The sequence below is a fragment of the Coenobita brevimanus genome, chromosome 1 (genome assembly GCF_032717465.1).
Source record: "Coenobita brevimanus isolate Jiangsu-jjx chromosome 1, ASM3271746v2, whole genome shotgun sequence".
Taxonomy (NCBI): Eukaryota; Metazoa; Arthropoda; class Malacostraca; order Decapoda; family Coenobitidae; genus Coenobita; species Coenobita brevimanus.
Window position 1 is genome coordinate 51,517,520 of NC_136954.1, and position 22,297 is coordinate 51,539,816.

Below are 22,297 nucleotides of genomic sequence, written 5' to 3' on the forward strand. Positions count from 1 at the left end.
ATGAACAGGCTGGATTATGAAGACATTACTCTTAGTTCTCATGACTGGCCTGGGAATCGAGAACGTATCAAGCCCCCAAGAACTGGCTATATTTTCTGGAGCGATGATGATGATGTGATGGTGATAGTGATGATGATGATGATGTTGGTTTTGGTAATGGTGATGATGATGATGATGTGATGATGATAATGATGGTAGCTGATGAGGAGGAGGAAGATGATGATGATGACGGTAATAGAAAATACCTGATCCAGTATGGCTGTTACCTACACTAATTAAGATGGGGATAAGGCTAATTACCTCTAACAGTTAACGGTTGTTCCATACATAACCACCTAAAAATTTGAGACTTAATCAGTTCTGATAATTGGTCCGTTAGATACGAACATCAGTCCAAACAGATGTTAATGTAAATAAATAACGTAAAATGCAAAATCAGTATGTAATAAGAATAATAAAAAACTACAAAACAGCTCTTACTCACTTTACCTTGGTCTGAAGTTGCCATCCTTTTATCTTTTAGTTATAGCAATAGATTAGCACTGGAATATTATGCTAGTCACGAAGAATTGCTGCTGTAAGGATATAGTCACAGAATTACCTTTTTTTTTTTCTGCGACTGAGCTACGTGAAGTAAGCAGCAAAAGGATGAAAATCTGGACCAAGTCAAGCAAAAGTACTATCGTGCAGCGAAACCTGTACTACCTACAAGACGATATTACACCCAGACACTAGCCCAGCATGTCATGTGGATTTCGTGGAAGTGGAGGATGTATACCATGGAAATTCCAGGTATAATGTGCCTGATAAATTACAGAGAAAGAGGTGTTATGTAGCCTTCTGTGTCACTTAGAACACGAACATTTGCCCAGACCGATTGCCATGTGATAGTTTTTATCCTTCTGTACGGTCCTGCGGCAGACTATCTCATTGCCACCAACCGGAATATATGAATGCCATAAAGATAATATCAGTGTAATATGCATAGTAAGTCGCTTAGACACAGGTGCTACGAAGCCTCCTACGTCACCAAGAATACGAACATATGCCCAGACTGGTAGCCTAATGAAGCAGAATATCAAACAGTAATGTACATAATAATAAATCACAATGAAACTGGTACCACGAACACGGCTGTCACCTGGGTCCGTATTTTCGTCGGTTGAGGAAGCTCCATAAAGCATTTTCTTACGTGGTTTATGTTGTTTATTATACCTAACTGCCCAATTCTGTGTTACATAAATCCTTCCAATATCGCCATACTTTGCCTAAATAACGTACATTAGGATATTAACTACCCGTATCCAAAAAATCAATAACTAAGGAAGATGTAAATACGAGCCCTAGGCTTGCATTGTCACTGGATTATGAAGCTTGTCCACCTTATTTTCCCATGTCACGTGTCACATTAATATTGTTGTCATTGATGTTATTAAAGACATAGATGGTATTAATTGGGTATGGAGAACATAGGAAGATGTTAAAAATTGTCAAAGAACAGGTGTAAGGAAGCCAGCCAAGCCTAGACGCACATGACACCTTAATAACAAACACACACCTGGCAAGTCGTGTGGATGCCGTGCCAGTGGGAGGTGTGGTGGGGTATGCAGGGTGGAATTGCAGTGGATTAGCGTGGTCTTAGCTGGTTGCACTACGCTGCAGGGGCAATTCCCGGGGTAATGTGCCACGCCGAAACAGCTGAGAGGCCAAATCCTCTGTTAAGAGGCGTAGTATTCTCTGCTTTGCCAGTTTCCTCATCCCCACTCGTATACTTATTGTGGGAGCCGATTATATTTGACGGTAAATATGAGTGTCTCTGCTGTTGATATTGCCTTTGTGGGTTTTGCTGTTATTATGATCATTATATTTCCCATTTATTTTATTTTACAGTTATATTTTTGGTAGTCGTCATTGCTTAACTGTCGATATTAGTTTTCGTAATCACAGTAAAGCAGAATTCTCAGGTATTGCGGGCTTTTCTGTTTGTCCCGATCTGTGTGTTAGTCTTAACAGTAGGATAGGATTATATGCCACGATTCCATTTTACGATACTCTTGTCTAACTGTCGATATTGCTTTTCGTAACCATGGCGACACAGAGGATTATCAGGTATTTTGGATTTTTTCCTCTTTTGAACCTTATGTTACCCTTTGACTATATTTTACGGCTGTCTTTATTGCCCTGTTGTTACCTAGCTGTCAATTTATTTTATTTATCTATTTTTTTTTCATAGATGCCAACAGAAGGTTTTCATGGATAGTTTTGTTGATATGGCGGCTTGTTATGCGGTTCTTAATTTTAGAATACGATTTTATTGCATTTTATGATAATTCCTGCTGTCCTAGTAGTGCCTAATTGTCCCTGTTGTTTCCCGTAACCATGGTAACGCTGAGAATTAGTCAAAGATGGTGGGTTTTGCTGTTTATATGTATCATTTGTGGGTATCACTCTTAGAGCGAGAGTAAACGTGAATGTGTGAAAATAGTGTGGCTATGTTGTGGTAAAATAAAGCTGGCCTCTGTATTTCCTCGGCCACTGTCTGTCATCCTGGAATAAAATACATTGTACATCTCGGCATTGCATCTGACAGAAAAATATGAAGAAACGCGTTTAGATTATTTTTTTTTCCCAGTACAGCTTGGTTTTGATTATTACCCGTTCCCGTCCTGGAGGGGCTCGGAGGCGGGTGTTGTTTTCACTCGGTTTGTCTGTTTGTTTGTCTGTCTGTCTGTCTGTCTGTCTGTTAACAACTTTACGCGAAAACTACTGGTGCGAATTTGACAAAAATTACAGGGATGATCGGCTATGATCTCCTGATCACCTGATTTAATTTTGGGCCAGATTGGGCCCAGGCCCAGGCTGTAGGCCCAAAAAATGGAAAAAAATAGTATATTTTGCCATAACTCCTTTAAAATTCGTAATATCGATATGAAACCAAAACTTAAAGGTGCATCTTTCTAATCTGCATCCTATAACATGCCTCATTACATCAGGGGGGTCACCTCCAGCTAGCGGTAGGGGGGTTAATGTTAGGTGTGTCGGGCCAAAAATTTCAAATGGACACAAAATCGTCAATTTTCACCCGATTTACTCCAGATCTGATATGTGACATCTTTGACTAGATATCCTGGTGTCTTTATACGCCAGCACTTAAATGAGTGCCGGGGACGGGCTTGCTGTGCCTTGACACCGCTTCTTGCATTTTATATGGTAATATTGACGAAAAAGTTATACTTCTTATGGTCAGCGACACTTTTAATAATATATTTTAACTAACGACAGGAGATTAACTCCTCTCTCTCTCTCTCTCTCTCTCCCCTACACACACACACACACACACACACACACACACACACACACACACACACACACACACACACACACACACACACACACACACACACACACACACACACACACACACACACACACACACACACACACACACACACACACAAATTCCTCTGCAGTAAACCTTGTGTCGTCTCGCCCAGACCTCCTCTCTGCCCCACCGTGACGAAACTGCATGACAAGTTTGGCCAGCTTGTAGAGTGACCTGCTGGTGGTGTCAGGTGGTGGAAATATGTAGAAGAAAAGCTGGTGGCAGTGGTGGCAGTTTTACTAAGTTAACCAGTTCAGTGCGAGGATATTTTTTTATTATTCCTTCACGACTGTTTTGTTGCTGGTATTCACGGACGATTTAATTTGTTTCCTAAAAGAGAGAGAGAGAGAGAGAGAGAGAGAGAGAGAGAGAGAATGTGTTTTCGAATTGGAGGGATTGGATATAGCCCACCTTTACCACTGTAGTGCTATGAGACGGCACCTGAAGTCGAATCACACCACCTCCCATGCTCTTCATTCTCCTCACTTACACGTTTCCCGAGACTTCCCTCTCCACCGCTGTAACTCTTGACGTTTCATTTTCCTGTCACCAGCCTCGCGTCCATATGTTAGTGCGGGTATTGCTACTCCCTCATGTAGTTCTAATACAGCTGCCACGTTGGACTGATGAAGAAAATGCAGCCTGTCACACTGCGGAAAAAAAAAAGTATGATTTAATGTATTAAGGCATTTTCACTCGGTCGTTTTTACAGTTTCACTTTGCAACATTTAAGACTGTTCATAAAAGTCAGAAATATGCTAATTCCGAGTCATTTTGTTATGTTTTATGTTGATTAAATTCAAGGAGATAGAAAAATATGTTAATGTCGAGTGTCATGCAGAATTGTGTATGTGTGTGTGTGTGTGTGTGTGTGTGTGTGTGTGTGTGTGTAGTTTGTAGTGTAATGTTTAGTGTAGTGTAGTGTAGTGCAGTGTGTAATGTAGTATAGGGTAGTGTGTAATGTAGTGTAGTGTAGTGTAGTGTTGTGAAGGGCATCGTAGTGAGGGGTAGTCTCCCATATTCCCCCAGTAAAAGTAGCCATGGTTAAATCCTACCAATAATCCCGCCTCTTAGTAGTATTGTCAGTTCCTGCAACACAGTACATTGTGTTTGACTCCTTTGTATTCTGTTTTCAACGCCTTCTGTGTTATTCTGAACGCCTTCTGTGTCATTTACAACGCCATTGCATAGAATATACAGAGTCATTGGTCATTACTTTCAACAATTCGTATACTGTTTTCAACGTCCTGGTAATATTTTCAACGTCTTCGTGCATCTTCAACGTCTTAATGTATTATTTTAGGCTTCGTATAGTACTTTCAGAAATTCGCCTTCATCTTTCCAACGCCTGCGTTTATCTTCAGACATTATATTGCAGCTCAAAATCGACAGTACATTAATTCCCCTCCTTATATCCTGCAGTCAGGGACCTTGATTTTCATTAGACTGCTGCTGGTCGTCTTCCAGGGAACGGTATGATTTTAGCAGTAAAAGATGGTCGTCTCTTTATTTTCCTTTTAATTTGTCTGCTCGACATTCATGTTTGATGCTAAGGATTGTGTCTTCCTCCTCCTCCTCCTCCTCCCCCCTTCTTATAATTTTCCTTCCTCAACAACAGCACTAAAATCAGCCCATCTTCTCCCCAGGCCCAGTCAGCACTGATCTACGACGCGGTGAGGGTGGTTGCTGAGGCGCTGACCAGACTAAAGCGCAACAAAGTGGACGTGTTTGGTGAGTCTCCTGGGCTGGGGGCGCCGCGGATCATCAGCTGCCACAGTAATGACGCTGATCAGAGCGTCTGGGAGCACGGCGAGAAGATCACCAGGCACTTGAGGAAGGTGGGTCCAGGAGTAGGTGTCGGGGTGGGGTATTAGGGTGCCAGGGTGGAGTATTAGGGTGCCAGGGTGGAGTATTAGGGTGCCAGGGTGGAGTATTAGGGTGAAAGGGTGAAGTATTAGGGTGCCTGGGTGGAGTATAAGGGTGAAAGGGTGAAGTATTAGGGTGCCAGGGTGGAGTATTAGGGGGTCAGGGTAGGGTATTAGGGTACCAGGGTGGGGTATTAGGGTGTCAGGGTGGGGTATTAGGGTGCCAGGGTGGAGTATTAGGGTGCCAGGGTGGAGTATGAAGGTGCCAGGGTGGAGTATTAGGGTGTCAGGGTGGGGTATTAGGGTGTCAGGGTGGAGTATTAAGGTGCCAGGGTGGAGTATTAAAGTGCCAGAGTGGAGTAATTAGAGTGCCAGAGTGAAGTATTTGGGTGCCAGGGTGATGTATTAGGGTGCCAGGTTGGAGTATTTGGGTGCCAGAGTGGAGTATCAGTGTCAAGAATGGTGGTTAGGGTGTCAGGATGTAGAATTAGGGTGTCAGTGTGGAGTAGTGTGGTGTTAGGATGGACTTGTAGGAAGGATGTCAGGAGTGAATAACAAAAAATCACCAGGGACTTGAGGAAGGTGGGTGAGGTGTTAGATATGTACTGTAGAGATGTTAGAGTGCTAGAGAGGAAACATAATTCTCTAGGGTGGAGTATTATGGTGCCCAGAGGCTATTGTTGTTGTTGTGTTTGTTGCTTAACCCTGGACCTCCTGACCAAGCGTACCCGTCGACCACAGGTAAACAACCGCCCCTGTAAGGTTGTCCTATAGGTTCCGTACACCGTTGATACTGTGCCTGTGTTTTAGTGTGGCATGTCCTGTGCAGTGCTTCATTATATGTGTTACGTTGTTTGGGTTTAGCATACAAACGAGGGACATGTCTGTGATTATATCCAACCCAAATTTAAACTTGTGTCTGAGGAGGGTTGAGTGATATCCTGCTCTAAGCCTAGCCAGGTGAAACCGACCAGCTCTGTTTAAGGATATCCATGATGGGTGGACGACAGGAGGGGTGGCATATAATAGTGTGTTCCGATCGGGATATTGTTTTGCCCTGCGCGTGAAGTGAGTAGGTAGGTGTCTCTTCATTGATAGTGTGGGAATAGCTGTGGTAGGTTGTGTTAGGTAGTAGGATTAAGTGTCAGGGTGGGATATTAGAGTGTTAAGAAGGATGGGTATGATGTCAGGGTGAAAAGCTAGGTTGTCAATGTGGAATATTTAGGGTGTCAGGGTGTAGAATTGGGTTGTCATTGTGGCAAATTAGTGTGTCAGGGTGTAAATAAAAGTTGTCAGTGTGGAATATTAGGGTGTCAGGGTGTGGAATTCGGTTGTCAACGTGTAATATAAGGGTGTTAGGATGTAAAATTATGTTGTAGTATGGAATATTAGGGTGTCAGGGTGTGCCTGTTGTAAGGTGTCAAGAACGAATAAAAGACGATGCCAGACACTTGAGGGAGATGTGTAATGTGGTATAGTGGCACTGTGGACATGTTATGGTGCTAAAGAGGGTAACTGTTGCACTATACCCTTTTTTAACCATAACATGCCAGGTTTTCGTCCTGTTGCGGCTTATTTGAATGCCACAAAAAGATATTGCCGAAGTTCTACATCCACTCCACAGCACTGCTTGCTGACTGGCATCATATTCTAGTGTTAATCTGTTGTTACAGCTCAGCATTCAAGGTGGAGAGATGGCAGTTTTAGGTTAAGTTAGGGTAATAAAGAGTATAAGTGGAATATTAGTTCATAGCCATAGTTCATTTGCCTGCATGTAGCACAGATTTTTACATAGCTCATTGGAAGAAAAGACAAGGCATGACGTCCTGCTATTCTCTCTTTGTCTTTAACTCATAAAATAGTTTTGTTAGTTACAAACCTTCCCTATAACAAATAGCCTCGAAAAGACCGCAAGTGTGCTGCTGTTTGTTTTTCTTTGTAGGAGATGTAGGGGTACAGAGTGAAGCGGTCGGCATAAAAAATTCTGTCGCCTCTTGGTTTTCTTTCCACCTGCTGTAAAAATCAGTGAGATGAATCCACAGCAACTTAAACTGATCACCTTATTAGGCCATTGATCAGTGTCATCTGTGTCAGTTGCTACAGATTCACCACAAAGATTCTCATAGACCGTGGAAAAAGAAGCAGGAGTAGCGACAGGACTCTTGATGCTGATCGTACCTCTACCTCCAGACGTCATTATTCAAGTCACGGAAAGTTTCTCGCATCGAAGGAGTGGCACAGCATCCTGGACAGAAGTGTTATGAGTCCATGGGGAGGCTGTGCATTCAATAATATCCTTGTGTAAGCGAGGGAAGGTATTGGTATGGCAGCGGTGGTAGGGTGCTTAGCGGATGAGGTGTGCAGCAGGTTTATGGGAATAAGACACAGACAGCAGCAGGGTGAGCTGAGGCATGGGCGTGGTGGTGCACTGTTAAACGCACATTACTGTGTTAACGAGAGAGAGAGAGAGAGAGAGAGAGAGAGAGAGAGAGAGAGAGAGAGAGAGAGAGAGAGAGAGAGAGAGAGAGAGAGAGAGAGAGAGAGAGAGGTGTTTCGCTGACACTGATACCCTACAAGGGTTTTTATTCTCTCTCTCTTTCTCTCTCTCTCTCTCTCTCTCTCTCTCTCTCTCTCCCTGTCCCTCCCTCCCTCCCTCCCTCCCTCCTTCCCTCGGAAATATAATTTGAAATAATAAAAAACAGCAAGATCAGTAAAATTAAGTATCACTGGAATTGTAACAACCACGCTTTCTAAGTGTCGAATATTTTACTTTCTCTTGTAACCTTGACGTTTGACAGATTACTGTACACACCTAATTGCTTCATCCTTGCATAGCTCATATCCTTTCCACCAACTATGACACCAATGCAAGTCAGAACTGTTTGAGTTGACTTTGTCCTGTGAAGCAAACAGACTATCAACGGAAATTTTGTGTATTATGTTATTGCCCTTTTTAAAGTTTAACATGACGAATATTCATAACCGTTGTCAGCTCAGTTAAAAGCATTGTGTATTCATACTGGAGGGTCAATTTGACTAGTAATTAAGGAGATTCACTGGTATCACATAGCTAAAATTAATCATATTTACACGCAACCACGAGTTAGTATTTGATTTGGGAGAGTGGACCAGTACAGTTACGTGAAAGCAATTCAGCAAATAAATTCGTTACCCGTACTAAGTGTTGTTGTTTGTTACTTGCATTAACTTGGTTTTATTGTTGTTGATGTGTTTCATGAATTATTTTGGTGTTGTTATTTTCTTGCATTATCTTGGAATGGTTGTTGTATTTCTTGCACTATCATGGTACTGTTGGTGTGTGTTTCTTGCATTATCTTGGTATTATTGTTGCTGGTGTGTTTCTTGCATTATCTTGGTATTGTTGGTGTGTTTCTTGCATTATCTTGGTATTGTTGGTGTGTTTCTTGCATGAAGTTGGTATTGTTGGTGTGTTTCTTGCATGAAGTTGGTATTGTTGGTGTGTTTCTTGCATGAAGTTGGTATTGTTGGTGTGTTTCTTGCATGAAGTTGGTATTGTTGGTGTGTTTCTTGCATTATCTTGGTATTGTTGGTGTGTTTCTTGCATGAAGTTGGTATTGTTGGTGTGTTTCTTGCATTATCTTGGTATTGTTGGTGTGTTTCTTGCATGAAGTTGGTATTGTTGGTGTGTTTCTTGCATTATCTTGGTATTGTTGGTGTTTCTTGCATTATCTTGGTATTGTTGGTGTGTTTCTTGCATTATCTTGGTATTGTTGTTGCAGGTTGAGATGGAGGGACTGACAGGCAACATCAGCTTCACGGACGAGGGTAAGAGGAAGCTGTACTCACTGGACGTGGTGGAAATGACACTCAACAGCGAGACGGTCAAAGTGAGTGTGCAGTTTATACTTGTTTGGCTTTCTCCCTATCTTTTATCCTTATCGTACTTTGTATCTTTATTTTCTATCTCTCTCTTACTTTCGTTTGAGTTGATCTTTAACGCCAAGGTCGTCAGAGGGGTGTGATGAGTGTTGAGTCTCTCTCTCTCTCTCTCTCTCTCTCTCTAACAGAGACCGTCAAAGTGAGTATTAGCATCTTCAGTCCAATACCGTGCATTTTCATTTTCTCTTGGTTACTCCAAACGATTTTTATCAGCGTGGAGTGAGAGCCAACGGGAATTATAACCAGCGTCTCCAGTTCCCACATTTCCATTCTGTATACCTTTGTTGTATTCCCTGCTGAGTTTGATTTTTCCAGCAAGATCATTCATCCAGTGTTTCTTATTTTTTACTCTAATTTATCCTTACCTAACTCAACCTAACAGATTACCTAACTAAGAAACTAACCTAACAAGATACTAAGAAAACTAACCTAACTTAACCAAGAATTTTCTAGGTAAGGAAAGATGTAAAAATACTAGGCTGCACAGAACGGAAATCACGACACGAACCCCCAAATCTCATGTTTAATAAAATCGCTTAGACGTAGCAGGAATAAAAAATACGTCATCATAGTGAAGGGGTGGTGTTGGAGAGGGATGCCTTCATGTGATGGCACCGATATAACTGGACGGGTAAGTTGCCTGGCTGTACAAACGTCCCTAAACTACGTCACCCGAAATGAGGAGGATGGACGATCGGAGAAGGGCGACTTCAGCCTGCAGTCAACCAGATTCACGTTACAGATGAACCTGGATCTCTTACTACTGCTAGTTGAGAAGTTCAGCAATATAATCTTAACATTATCTCCTTTTTTTATTTCTCTTTGCCCACCACCGCTCTTGTTTCTCGTTTTCTTTCATGTATACTTTTTAACCCTGTGAGTATGTAAATGACAGACGACCTTGCACACACACACACACACACACACACACACACACACACACACACACACACACACACACACACACACACACACACACACACACACACACACACAGCTGTTAAGTAGCACAAAAAAGTCTCAAGATATCAATAATCATGGGTTAACATTTTTAAAGTACTTGATGTAATTATCTTTTATTAGGGAAGTACTGTATTCTGTTTCCTCCTCTCGTCACAGGTGCAGGCATAGTCAGTGATCCTTGTACGTGTATGGAAGTCCAAACTGATTAATAAATGATGGCCAATGGACCGTCAGAAAATAGAGGTTTGCCCACACCTTCAGGCTCTCAGTCTTAATAATTCGTCTGTGAACCATTTAACATTTCGTAAATTACCAACTTTGCTGTGTGTGTGAGTGTGTGTGTGTGTGTGTGTGTGTGTGTGTGTGTGTGTGTGTGTGTGTGTGTGTGTGTGAGAGAGAGAGAGAGAGAGAGAGAGAGAGAGAGAGAGAGAGAGAGAGAGAGAGAGAGAGAGAGAGAGAGAGAGAGAGAGAGAGAGAGATTTTCTAAAGTGGCCATGGGGGAGAACATAAAGGGGATATTATGTGGAGCCGAGGGGAGGAGAGTATCAGGTGAGACATACAGGGACACATGAGGGGGGAGGGGGCGGTGATTGTTGGCTGGAAAAAGAGAGGAGAGGAGAAGGAAAGCAAGCTAAAAAGGAGAAGAGAGGAAAGGAAAGAGGAGAGAAGGGAAGGGTAAAGAAGATGGAACACACACACACACACACACACACACACACACACACACACACACACACACACACACACACACACACACACACACACACACACACACACACACACACACACACACACACAGAGTTGGGGGGTGGATGGGGAGGTATGAAATAGAAAAGGTGGTTAAGAGGAAAAAGAAGGAAGAGAGGATCGGAGACGACTGTGATACTAGCAGTCCTGTATGAGACAGCCCTAGCATGTATTCAATATGGACGGTGGGTGTTAGCGTCGAAGTGGTGACATGTAGAGAGGTGTATGGTATGTAGGAGGACTACTGGACCATGAGAGCAGGCTGTGAAGCCTATGCCCAGAGTCGGACACACCAAAAAAAAAAAAAAAAAAAAAAAAAGCACATGAGGTGGTGAAATTGCTAGCAGGGGAGAGAGAGAGAGAGAGAGAGAGAGAGAGAGAGAGAGAGAGAGAGAGGAAAAACAGTGAAGAGAAAAGGGAAAAACGAGGGGTAAGGAGAGTAGAGTAAGACATTGGACATATGTGATAACCGCATCCACCCTAACCGTATCCACCACCCCAACACATAACTGAAAGTGTCGTTAGTATAATTATAGACACCCCATATGCCTACTCCAAATGACCGCACGCATGTCAATCACACGCTAGACACTCCAGACGCACTAAAGACTCACTTCCAACACTCCACGCCCCTCAACACAAACCCCCATGTGACACTCATAAAACTCTGTGGTTTCAACTTTCCCGGTTTCATTATTCAAAACACTGTGTGACAGCGAGTAGCTCATAAAACTCTGTGGTTTCATCTTGCCAGGTTTCATGATTCAAACATTGAGTGAAAGTGAGTAGCAGCTAGGGACACGGACTGAATTTGGCCGCCCCTGTGGGTTAGGGAAAAGGAGGAGGAGCAGGAGGAGGAGAAGGAAGAGCAAGAGGAGGAGGAGGAGGAAGAAGAGGAGGCAAGGAGGAGGAGGAAGTGAAAGGGAGAGAAATGACACAAGAATGAAACTGAACGATCTGAAGAAGGGGGTAAGTAAGAAAGAGAAGATAGGTAAGGGGGAGAAGGTAAAGATGAGAAAAGAAGTAGTAACAAGGAGGAGCAGGAATAGGCAGACAAAAGGAGAAGAGAGGAGAAACTAAGATGAGAGAAGAGGAAAGGAGAGAAAAGAAAGGAGGAAGAAAAGCGAACGAGGAAAGGAGAGGAGGAGGAGGGTTGAGACAGTCAAATGAGAGAGATGGCCCGAGGCTGTTGTGTACGTACAAGGGGAAACAAGAGTAGGAGAAGAAATTAGTCACCGGAAAGGAGAAGAAAGAGGAGAAATGAGATGGAAGGGGTCACAAGAGGGAAAAATAAAAGGAGAAATATAAAGGACTGACTAACAAGAAGGATATGGAGAAACAAGAGGGGAGAGACGAGGAGGAGTGACAGAAAGAAGAGAGGAGAAAGGAGAAGTAAGGTAAATGAAGAAGAAAAGAAGAAGAGCTAAAAGAAGGGGAAGAAAAAGAGAAAAGAACACAGAAGACTGAAGCGGTTCCAGTCGGTGGTGTATATACGGAACAAGAGAGAACAAGAGGAAGTGAAGAAGGAAGACAAAACGAGGAGGAGACAAACGGGAGGAGAAAGAGGTAAAAAGAAATCAGTAATAAGAAGATAAAGGAAACGAAAGAATGAACGGGGAGGAGAGTCGAAAGTACGAGATATGAAAGAGGGCTGAAACGAGGAGCAGGAGAAGACGGGAAACAGGCGAAGGGAGAAAGAGGAGACACACGAGACTGAGGAATAAGAAGTAGGATAAATAAGAAGAAAAGTAAAAGGAAAAAAAGATACAATGGGAGGAAGACGTGAGGAGGACTAGGGTTCAGATGAAGACAAAGAAGTGTGTTGGTTCCATGCTATGGTGCGTGTACAGAGGGAAGGGGGACGGGAGGAGAAAGACACGGGAAAGGAAGAAAAAGAAGAATGAAAAAGAATGAGAGGAGGGTCAGAGGGGAGACAGGAGAAGAAAGAATAACGGCAGTCAAGGAAGAGATGAAGAAATAGGAGAAACGAGAAGATAAAAAAGACGAAAGGATAAGATGGCTCTTAGAAGGGAAGGAGAGAAGGATATAGGAGAGAAGAAAAGAAAGGAAAGAAGAGAGAAGAGGGGGTGGGGAAGAAGGGAGGCAGACGAAATACGAAGAAGAAGAAAAAGAAGAAGAAGAAGAAAAGGTGAGGTAGTTCCAGACTGTGGTGTGTATGCATGAGGGGACAAGAGCTGAAGGAAAAATGAAGAAAAAACAATATATGGGAAGAAAGAACAGAAGCAAGGAAGATGAGGGGGAAAGAAGGGCACAGGACAAAAGAATGAAGGTAGACAAGAACGAAAAGGAAGACAAGGGAGGAGGAAAACGCTGGGTCCAGAGAAATTGCAAATATTTAGTTTGCATGTATTTATGAGAAAAATGAGTTATTAGAAGGTAAAACGTAAGGCCTCGTGATATACTCACTGTTGGGTGGAATTACACAAGTGTCTTCGATCTTTGCGGTATTGAAAATGCTTGCCCTGCAAGGGACGTGTTTGCGCCGTCGCTGGAACACAAAAGTGGCCAAAGCAAGCTTCAGAGGACATCGCTACCTCTCTCTCTCTCTCTTTCACATTTCAACAAACCACGCCGTTGCAGGAGCACAAAAATGGCCACAGCATCCCCACAGAGGATATCAGTCAGGACCAAGATCGGAATGTCAGCAACTGGACTCCCTACTGGGTGGGTGTGTACAGGTGCCTTTAGAAATGTTTGTCGGGGAAGGGGATTTTTTTTTTACATACATATATACTTACATACATACATACATACATACATACATACATACATCGTGACCGGCAGTAGTATAGGTAACGCGAAATTCTGTAAATATGGCTAGGATGCCTGACAAATTGGTTCAGTAAAGCATCAGTTAGAGAAAAGGGTCTTAATTTACTCAGACCATGAAGTGGGCAAAACATTAATGCCTAAGGAAATCAATGATCTTATATTTTAATGGATCTTTGAGTAACCCATGAGAACTGTTGATACGATGGATGCTGATATCCTGAGATTTCGTGGAGGGAAAAAAGCTTATTATGAAAGATCATGACCGAGAAAAGGAGGGGAAGGCAGAACTACCAACGATTACTTGCAGGAAAAAATGTGGAGTGTGAAAATTCGGAAGTAGAACACATACGAGGAAAAATTATGGAACGAAAAAAAGTGGAAGATGGTTATAAAGTGCAGTGCATGCATTAGTAAAGGGGAAAAATGTGTAATAGGGGAAAAAGGCCGTAGGAAAAAAAAATGTGTGTAGTAAAAAAAACTTGCATCCGGGAAAAGGACGAAAGACTGTTGGATAAGAGATGCATAAAGTGAAAGATGGAAGAAAGCGATGGGTGGTAGATAAAAAATACGCAAAGTGAAATTTAAAAGAAACTACGAAGGATGAAAGTTGAAGAATTCCCTAGGAAACAAGTTGAAAAAATATCCAGACATAAAAGCTCTTTGATGGGGGGCAAGAGGAGTACAAAAGATCTTTGTGGAAAATTCCTTGTACGAGAGACCATCGTAGAGGTAAAAATAGGAAAAGCAGACGAGGATAGTGGGGGAAAATAGGAAGGACGAAAAATATATGGATGAGGAACACCTAGCAGTGAGAGAGGGTAGAAAGTACATCATGATAACAGCATTTCTGTAGTTAACGTGGAAGGGATGCGGGGAAAATTGCACAAAGTGATATATGGAGCTGTGTTGCACGTAGGAGGACTGTTGGGACTTTGGGAACGGATTTTCAAGAGTGCTGAGAGAGAGAGAGAGAGAGAGAGAGAGAATTTGGGGATTATTTCTACTTAACCTGTATTTTTTTCCCTGACGAAATGGATGTCTTAACTAAAGTTTCACACCAAACGAAGACATGATGTTGGTGGTTCACAGCTTTATTTTTATTCTATTTATTTATTTATTTATTTATTTTATACACGAGTAACAGTGGCATATCAAAATTTTCCTTAAACCGTGAACGAAAAGTATGAAAATATCCTCCATTATCTACTCATAGTTGTACATGCCCAGTAATTTCATTAGTATGACATGAAGGAAGAATATGTAACATGTGAAATAAGCTATCCATTCAAAAATATTGCCTAAAGGAAAAACGCGATAAGCAACAGCGCTCAGTGTGAAATCATCGGTCACCCTTATAAAGATAGTTTTCGAAGCTCCGAACAACCTCCATAACACTGAACGATAGGGCTTGGTGGATGTGTAACTCAGCCAGCGGTAGAATCAGAGAGTCAGCAAAATGTATGGATGACGAGTGAAACCATGAACAAAAATTCTGCCGCATTTCTTCACTAGCTGTGACAGTGGAAGGCGTTATGTGAAATATTTAATTAATGTGATAGCAATATGAAACACAGCACAAGAACATAAGAAAAGAGAGTACCGTCTGTCATCTGGGGAGGAGGGAGAAGTATCTAAGGCAGGACACAAAGCTGGCAGAGGATTGTCGTCGTACTATTAATGATGGTTGCACCTGCTGAGAAATATGACTCCACGAAGAACGAAAGTATAAAAATATTACAGAGAATATATTTAGTAAGGAAAGATTGAAAAAAAAAGATAACTTCTAGTATGAAAAAAATTATACTGAGAATATTAAAAAAAAGGATAGCGCCAGTTATGAATAAACTATACTGAGGACGTAATTAGTATGAAAAGATTTTAAAAACGTATAATGCCTAGTACACGTGAATTACAATGATGATATTGAGGACAGTGAATAAAATTGAGAAGAAAAACTGAAACTCCTAATATTAATAACTTATACTGAGATTGAGTAGAAGATAGCTAAAACTCCTAGTATGAATAAATTACACTGATACAGAGTAGTATTGTATAAATTAATGAAATGGAAAGTATGAAATATTGAAAGAAAATGGTAAGGTCGAAATTTATCCTCGAAAAATGCTAAATACGTGAAAAAAAAATGAAAATATTGCTGGCTGGAGACGGAAAGTGAAAAATCAGTCGCACTTGTTTGCGAAAAGACAGTTTAAAAATACATGTAACAGTACTAGTAACGAAATATATCATTGTAAAGAAATGTGGTAGTTTAAAAATACATGTAACAGTACTAGTAACGAAATATATCATTGTAAAGAAATGTGGTAGATGCAGGGACGCACTATCCTCTCAATGTAGTACTGCCTTTAGCTGACCCTACACTGGATGACAAGCCACATGGTTTCATGTACACAAGGAAACCATTTACTACGCTGGATGGTAATTATATAAAGAAATAGCTAGTGGTCTAGTGGGTTAAGACTCTTCAACCGGTTGTGGCCTGTGAGGGTTTATATCAGAGGGCTGGTATGGTAAGGTAAAGAGGCATGCGGTGTGAGGCGCTTAGCTACGGTAGTCATCTCTGTAACTTAGGCCATTTAGCCTGTGATGGGTTTATTGCTCACATAATGCCAGTCAGAGGTTGACGGGTTACTCGCCTGTAATAACCTATCCCCGAGCCCCTACACTCCTGATGTATCAATGAAAGAGTGGATGATGGATGAATGGGTGGTTGAAAAGACTGCAACTGAAAACGTGTGAAACATTGCTCGTTAAATGAGAAGTTGGAGTCAAGCAGAATTCGTGTGTACAAATAAGAAAACTGCTTATCACAGAGAGACTTACTGTAAACACATTGAGTTCCAAATGTATTTTAAAAAATGCATGATTTACAGAAATTAACAATGGGAAATACTGGCTGTTGAAGGCGGTAGAGACAGACCAGAAGCACAAGTTTGTGAAAGACGGTATAAACAGTGCAGTAGGTATAAAAAGGCTAGGTACGAAATAATACCTCACACACACACACACACACACACACACACACACACACACACACACACACACACACACACACACACACACACACACACACACACACACACACACACACACACACACACACACACACACACACACACACACACACACACACACACACACACACACACACACACACACACACACACACACACACACACACACACACACACACACACACACACACACACACACACACACACACACACACACACACACACACACACACACACACACACACACACACACACACACACACACACACACACACACACACACACACACACACACACACACACACACACACACACACACACACACACACACACACACACACACACACACACACACACACACACACACACACACACACACACACACACACACACACACACACACACACACACACACACACACACACACACACACACACACACACACACACACACACACACACACACACACACACACACACACACACACACACACACACACACACACACACACACACACACACACACACACACACACACACACACACACACACACACACACACACACACACACACACACACACACACACACACACACACACACACACACACACACACACACACACACACACACACACACACACACACACACAAAGATTTGGGTTGAAAAAACTGCAGAGGAAATATTGCTCGCTGGAGGCAGCGGTGTGACAAAAAAAAAAAAATGTTAGAGACAAAAATACATGGTACGAAGTATATCTACAAAAATGCCTGGTTTGAAAAGATTACAGGGGAAAATATTGCTCGTTGATGAGGTTGAGGGGAACATGAGTAGCATAGGTGTGTGCAGTATAGTAGTATAGATATAGTTACTCGATGTGACTTATCGTTCAACGGAAAACGAAAGGAATGCAAATGTTAAAGCAAAAAAAAAAAAAAAAAATGTTGCACAACATAAATAAAATAAAAATGTTGTTGCACAAGATAATTAGATTAAATATGTGAAAAGACTTCTCATTCATCACACACACACACACACACACACACACACACACACACACACACACACACACACACACACACACACACACACACACACACACACACACACACACACACACACACACACACACTTTATTTTTTCAACTTTCGTGTCGTCCATAATCCGTCTCGGCTTCAGTCGCAGTTTTCCTTCGTTCCCCAGTCAGTTTCTCTGTTTCCCAATATCCATCATCAGTTTATTCCTCCTTTCCTTCCAAGTCCCTCCTTTCCTCCCGTGTCTCCTGCTCAACCGCTCAGGGCGGTAGGAGAGGGAACAGGAAGTCATCTCACACAGGCACCAACTTTCTGTGTCGTCTTCGTGTCCGCCACTCCCTAAGCACGCTTCATTAGCGACATCAAAGGCCGGACTTCCAGCCTCTTCCTTCTCTCCCTTCGCCTTCCCTCTTTCTCTCAGTCTGTCTCTCCATGCCCTCATCTTCTCTCCCTCCCGCCCACCGTCCCTCTGTCCATTATCTTCCCTCCTGCCCTCCGTACATCCTTCACCCTCTTCTCTTCCAATCTCCTTCCTCTCCAAGCCTCTTCTGCCCACTTTTCTCTCCCCCTCCCTGTCCCCTCCCCTCCATCCATCTTTTCTTCCTCGCTCTTCTCCCAGTTCCTCTCTGATTTTCATCCTCACTCACTCCTCCCGACCTTCCTCTTCTCTCTCTCCCTCCACCATCTCTTCCCCCGTTGAAGTTTTAGACAGTGATGCCTTGTAGTCCAGCAGAGGAAGTAAACACAGGAGGTTTGGGGAGGCTCTTCCTTACCCTACTTTTGCTGTATTGTACTTACGTCTTGAAGGGTCTCTCTCTCTCTCTCTCTCTCTCTCTCTCTCTCTCTCCCCGTGATTAAAAGACGTCAGTTAGAATGTTTAGGATTTCCAAGCTCTCTCTCTCTCTCTCTCTCTCTCTCTCTCTCTCTCTCTCTCTCTCTCTCTCTCGTGTAGGATTTCCAACTTGTGTCCTTTGATGTTTCATTCTCAGGATTTGCGTCAGAGCCAAGACGCTGAATGCTAAGTTCTTCAGTGCCATCCCTTTCCCCATTTTCTTCTTAGCGGGATTATTCAGCACTTATTCAGGCTTTTTCAGGTATGAGGGCTCTTATTCAGGGTTATTCAGGTGTTAGGGCTTTTATTCAGGATGATTCAGGTGTTAGGACTCTTATTCAGGGTTATTCAGGTGTTAGGGCTTTTATTCAGGATTATTCAGGTGTTAGGGCTCTTATTCAGTTTTTTTTTCAGGTGTTAGGGCTCTTATTGAGGTATTGGGGCTCTTATTCAGGGCTTATTCGGGTGTTAGGGCTTTTATTAAGGGTCAAGGGTCAGCCAAGAGACTGACCTGTTATTTAGTAAAAAAGATCTAAAATCAGGATCACATGGCAAGGTCAGCTTAAGCAGTTCGTATCCGATCTAGACCAAACACAGGGGAAATGTTCAGGGTAAGGCAAGGAGAAATGACTTATACTTTGAGAGTAGTCAATCAGATGTCAAGGTCGCAGGGAAGGTCAAATGTTAAGGTCAGAGGGCAAGGTCAGCTCAAGCAGCGGGACCAAACCTGCTGGAAGCGCTACGGGTCAAGCAAGGCTGAGGTGATTTGGTTTTGAGAATAGTCAGGTCGAGGTCAGGGTCACAGGGCAGAGTCAAATGTTCGACTCATAAGCGAGTTGTTGGTGTTGGTGTTGTTGTTTCAGTGTTCCATCTTTTATTTTAATCATATTTTAAAACACACACACACACACACACACAGCAAAAGTAGGTAAGCTGTAACACCAGTCAAGCAGGGCAGTACTCCCAAGGTGGATGGTAAGCTGTTGACAGGGAGAGCTGGAGCTCCCGTTGCATCCGCCCTTGGGACACACACACACACACACACACACACACACACACACACACACACACACACAGCAAAAGTAGGTAAACTGTAACACCAGTCAAGCAGGGCAGTACTCCCAAGGTGGATGGTAAGCTGTTGACAGGGAGAGCTGGAGCTCCCGTTGCATCGGCCCTTGGGACTAATTCCTGACCATCCCCCTTTGCTGAACTTTTTCAGTGCTTCAGTAACACAGAGAATAGGCCAACATGCTCTCCAGTGCAAGTTTCTCTAACTATCAACACCAAACTACATGCACAGTACACACTACACTTCCTTTTCAAAAAAAAAAAAAAAAAAAAAAAAAAAAAATTGCTCATTGCAACAATGTTTCGGAGTCCCCAGGGGGGTGGACCATAAATGCCCCCACCATCCGCCCCTCTCCCGGTGACGACTCTTTAAGCTGAATAGATCCGCTGTCTGACTTACTGCTTCTTCATTTCTGCAACATTCGTGGCCTTTCCTCTAACTTTCTGTCTGTCGAATACCACCTCTCCTCCTCTAAACCTCACCTTCTCTTCCTTACTGAGACTCAACTGTCTGAGGCAGCTGACAGCAAACCCTTCTGTGTATCCTCCTACTTTCTTTATACTCATTTCAAAGCCAAAGGTGGATGTTGCGTATATGTACACAACGACTTATCTTGCTCTCTTGTTCCTGAACTTGAGTCTTCTGAATTCACTACTGTCTGGCTTGGGCTCTCCTGTCATTCTGTGACTAAATAAATCTGTGCTGTTTACTTATCTCATAATTTTACTATCATAAATTCATCGACTATCTTACTTCTACGATTGAGCACATTCTATCCATTTCTCCTTTCTCTGAAATCTCCATTCTAGGAGATTTCAATGTTCACCACCACCTTTGGCTCTCCTCTCCTTTCACTGATCCATCTGGTGAACAAGCCTTCATCTTTTCTATCCTTAATGACCTAGAGCAGCTTGTACAGCACCATACCCTTATTCCTGACTGCCTTGGAGAGAGCTCCAACATACTTGACCTCTTCCTTACAACTAATCCTTCTGCTTACACTGTTAATCTTTTCTCTCCGTTGGGCTCTTCCGATCATAACCTTGTTACTTTAACCTGTCCTATCGCTCTGGTGCGGCCTGTGGACCCTCCAAAGAAACGTCATCTGTGGCACTTTGGAGCTGCAGATTGGGAGGTCCTCAGGCAGTACTTCTTTGATTTTCCCTGGAATGACTATTGCTTCCATGGCCGGGAGCCATCTGAGTGTTCCTTGCGCGTTATGGAGGTTATTCTCTCGGGCATGGAAGCATACATTCCTTTCTCATATCCTTTGACTAATGCAAGAAAGTCTTGGTTTAATCACGCTAGTTCTTATGCTGTCCGCAACAAGGAGAGGGCCTATAAAAGGTACTGGAGCCAACCCACCCCTGAATCACATTTTTTTTATGTTTCTGCCCGGAATCGTGCTACTTCTGTTCTTCACTCTGCTAAAAATAATTTCATCCGTACTAAATGCTCTCAGCTCTCAAACTGGATTTCTTCCCACTCCTTCTGGCACCTTGCCAAAAACCTTTCTAACAACGTTGCCTCATCATCCTTCCCTCCTTGTTTCTACTGTGATAGCTCAGTAGCTATTTCTTCTACTGATAAAGCAGATCTGTTAGCTCAGACTTTCTCCTCCAATTCCACCTTGGACGATTCCGGTGCTGTTCCTCCATCACTTCCCCCCTCCGACTTCCTCATGACTAACATTTAAAATTTCTTCAGCTGATGTATTTTCTGCCATCACTGGCATCAATACTAACAAGGCATATGGGCCTTCCCTCCTGTTGTCCTAAAAAACTGTGTTTCTCTGCTTACACCCTGCCTAGGTAAACTCTTTCGCCTTTGTCTTTCAACTTGTACCTTTCCTTCTTGCTGGAAGTTTGCTCTCATTTAGCCAGTCCCAAACAAGGGTAACCGTTCCCAACCCTCTAACTATCGTCCAGTTGCTTTAACATCCTGTTTCTCAAAAGTTTTTGAGTCTATTCTTAACAGAAAAATTTTAAAGCATCTTTCCTATTACAACCTTCTTTCTGATCGTCAGCATGGGTTCCGTCAGGGACGCTCTGCTGGCGATATTCTCACCAACCTTTCAGACTCCTGGTCATCCTCTTTTCGGGACTTTGGCGAAAGCTTTGCCATTGCACTTGACATCTCAAAGGCTTTCAATTGAGTCTGGCATAAATCTTTTATTTCCAAACTGCCATCTTACGATTTCTATCCTTCTATCTGCGCCTTCATCTATAGCTTCCTTTCTGGTTGTTCTATAGCTGCTGTTGTAGATGGCCATCGTTCTTCTCCTAGATCTATCAACAGTGGTGTTCCTCAGGGCTCTTTCCTATCACCATCTCTCTTCCTTTTATTCGTCAATGATCTTCTAAGCTGTACATCTAATCTTATCCACTCGTACGCTAATGATTCCACCCCTCATCTTTCCATTCGGTTCCAGCAACGTCCATCTCAGCAGTTACTTCAACAAACAAGGGATGCGGCTATGGCACACCTAATGTCTGACTTGGCTTATATCTCTGACTGGGGTAAAAATAATCTTATTATTCTTAATGCAACAAAGATCCAGTTTTTACACCAATCAACCCATCAAAATCTTCCACAGAGTACCCACTAATGTTTAATAATATCCAGCATCATCCTTGAACATGCTTGAGGTTTCAT

At 42.7% G+C, this 22,297-nt stretch overlaps 1 protein-coding gene across 1 annotated transcript in view; it reads left to right on the forward strand.

Moving 5' to 3' along the window:
* The window catches only part of LOC145396986 (glutamate receptor 1-like), an 86,229-nt gene continuing 63,932 nt past the window's right edge, over positions 1-22,297 (forward strand). The window contains exons 1-3 of the mRNA XM_080270235.1: positions 1-120; positions 5,029-5,220; positions 9,009-9,116. Of these exons, the coding sequence (XP_080126361.1) occupies positions 1-120; positions 5,029-5,220; positions 9,009-9,116 (420 nt within the window). The remainder of the gene's footprint in view (positions 121-5,028; positions 5,221-9,008; positions 9,117-22,297) is intronic.